Genomic DNA, 2679 nt, shown 5'->3' on the forward strand with positions numbered 1-2679 from the left:
GACGTGGCAGTCTGGCTGCCAACTTTTGACCAGCTGTTTTCTTCATTTATATCTTCTTTTGGCAGGGAAATATCTTCATTTCTTCACCTGGCTTGACCGAGCTTCATAAGAGAGAAAAGCCCTCAATTTTCCTAGTTTCAATCTTCACCAAATCTTGCGATTTCACCGATGGTTTTGGAAAGTATTTCATACAAGGGTGTACTATGGTGGTTTGAAGTTTTTGATGGATTGATTTTGGATGGGAAGCTCTACGTTGATACCTTTCTTGAATTTGAGGTAAGTTGGATAAACAAGTTCCCTTTTGTTCTAATATTGGTTAATTGGTGGTTTGTGGTGATTAAATGTGTTGTATTGTGGAGTATTATATGGGTTCAAGGAATTTATGGTGAATTTGTGATTTATTTGGGGATTTTCTGATTTTATATTACAATTATGGATTGGTCTTGAATTGATAGCTCATTATGGTGTTAAATGAAGCTCTTGTGTGTTTATTACGATCGTTTGCGGAAAATTTCTGGGTTATGCGGAAATTCCGGTTTCTAGGGTTTAATTTGGGGGATTTTCTATGGTTGGCTTGTAAGCTTCTAATTGGCTTGATTGAGGGGTATTGTGGCCCTAATTGGATATGTTTTATCGTTTACGAACCGTATGTGCGAGTGTGGTTAATTACTATATGATTGGGTATTTGATTGTAGGTTGGACAAATAAAGAAAGTAAGGGGAAATGCTGTCCGAACTTTACGAGTGTATGATTGCTTTGAGTTTGAGTTGAAGGGCTTGGAATTGCTCGAGGAATGGTATCTAATGGAAGACGATTATGAGCCGTGGCGGTGAGTAATCCCAAAACTGCCCCAAAGTTACTTATGAACGTTTTCTTGCATTATTTACTCAATTGCATATCATGCGTGCTTGTGTGTGACTTCATGACATGATTTGGCTTCAATGAGTTCTTGGGGAGTCTTGTGCTGAACACCAACGTCTCCACCACTGTTCATGTTCATCTGGAGCACCAAAGGGCTCCCTCTTACTGTTAAACGTTAAGTGACCAACTTGAGCGTTGGGTGTTTGGGTACAATGATTTCACTGGCTCACGAGAGCAATAAACGTATATTTGACTACTGAATCATGACATCATTGAAATGAACGATTGTAAAGCTTATTTGATTTCTGGATTTTACTGGTTACTCGCTGAGCTTCTAGCTCACCCCATAATTATTTTATTTCCCTCCACAGGACTCGAAGTGAAGAAAGCAAAGATATTTATTTTTCACCGTGACATCATTTAAGCCGCGATAATCTATACAGAGTTTCAAACTGCCATCCTTCTTTTTAACAAATAGAACAGGAGCTCCCCAAGATGAATCACTTTCTCAAATGAACCCTCGCTCTAACAAATCCTGTAACTGCAGTTTTAGTTCCTTAAATTCAGCAGGGGCCATTCGGTATGGTGTTTTCGTAATAGGAGCGGTTCCAGGCACCAAATCGATCTTAAATTCTGTTTCCCTCTCTGGCGGCATCGACTTCAACTCGTCAGGGAAAACGTCGAGAAATTCATTTACTACTAACATATCCTCCAGTTTCACCTTAGTTCTAGGCGTATTAATTAAGAAAGTTAAATAGCCCTACGCCCCTGTACTCAATAATTTTCTGGCTCAAATTCCAGAAATAAGTGCAGACGAGACTAATCTACCTCGCACATCTAATCTTAGAGTCGCCTCTCTTGGTATAGAGAATTCCACCACCTTAGTCTTGCAATTCAACTGAGTATTATAGTGAGCCAACCAATCCATGTCTAATATCACGCCATACCCCTTGAGATCTAAACTTATCAAGTCTACCACCAACTTCCGTTCTCCTACCCAAATCTCACAATTTTTATAAACCATATCGGTAATTAGCCTTTGATCCCTAGTAGGTGTTCTAACTTCCAAGACATAAGGTAATTTAACAGGATTCACATCAATACCACACATAAAGGCAGGATTCACAAAAGAATGGGTTGCCCCAGGGTCAATAAGAAGCTTAGCTAAACGGTGGAATACAGGAATCGTACCTTCCACTATATCAGATAACTCAGGGGCTCGCTGATGGTCCAAAGAAAAAACCCTAGCAGAGACTTTTGACCTATTCCCACTAGTAGTTGGTTGCTTAGGGTTCAACTTCTTTGGATGCGTACCCTCATTTTCTTCACGATTTTGAATAGGGCATTTCAGCAACGGAGACATTTCCTTATTTTACGCCAACAAGCATTCTCGGTGTGGTTTGTCTTACCACAATATCCACAGCTTGTTCAAGAAGTGGGTGTAGGAGCTCCTTGGGAGACAAGCTTCTATTGTCGCCTTTCATTTTGAGCCCCTCTGGATGGAGCTCCTCTCGGTGTTCCTGAGATTCGAACTCCACCTGTACCCCTCCCAAACTTAAGGGGTGGTACATGTTGATTGACTCGCTCGAGAGCACTACTAGATGCGCCACGTCTCTTGACTTGAAAGGTCTGAACTTGGAATCGGGCCTGTTCCACTCATTGAGCTTTCTCAAGAGCATCCTTAAACGTGTCGATTTGAGCTACAGCTAAGTCCTTTTGAATCTCCACATTCAAACCCTGGACAAACCGCCTTATGCGTTTTTGCTCAATAACCACCAGTTCCGGAGCAAATTTGGTGAGTTGGGTGAATTTGGTCTC

The 2679-nt window shown here is 41.1% G+C and overlaps 1 protein-coding gene across 1 annotated transcript; it reads right to left on the reverse strand.

Annotated features, from left to right (window-relative positions):
* Positions 1 to 1651: 1651 nt before the first annotated feature.
* On the reverse strand, positions 1652 to 2224 carry LOC113692595 (uncharacterized). Its single transcript, XM_027211023.1, has one exon. It carries the CDS (start codon positions 2222 to 2224, stop codon positions 1652 to 1654), a length of 573 nt encoding a protein of 190 aa, XP_027066824.1.
* Positions 2225 to 2679: the final 455 nt, after the last annotated feature.

Source organism: Coffea arabica, chromosome 1e (assembly GCF_036785885.1).
Source record: "Coffea arabica cultivar ET-39 chromosome 1e, Coffea Arabica ET-39 HiFi, whole genome shotgun sequence".
Classification (NCBI taxonomy): Eukaryota; Viridiplantae; Streptophyta; class Magnoliopsida; order Gentianales; family Rubiaceae; genus Coffea; species Coffea arabica.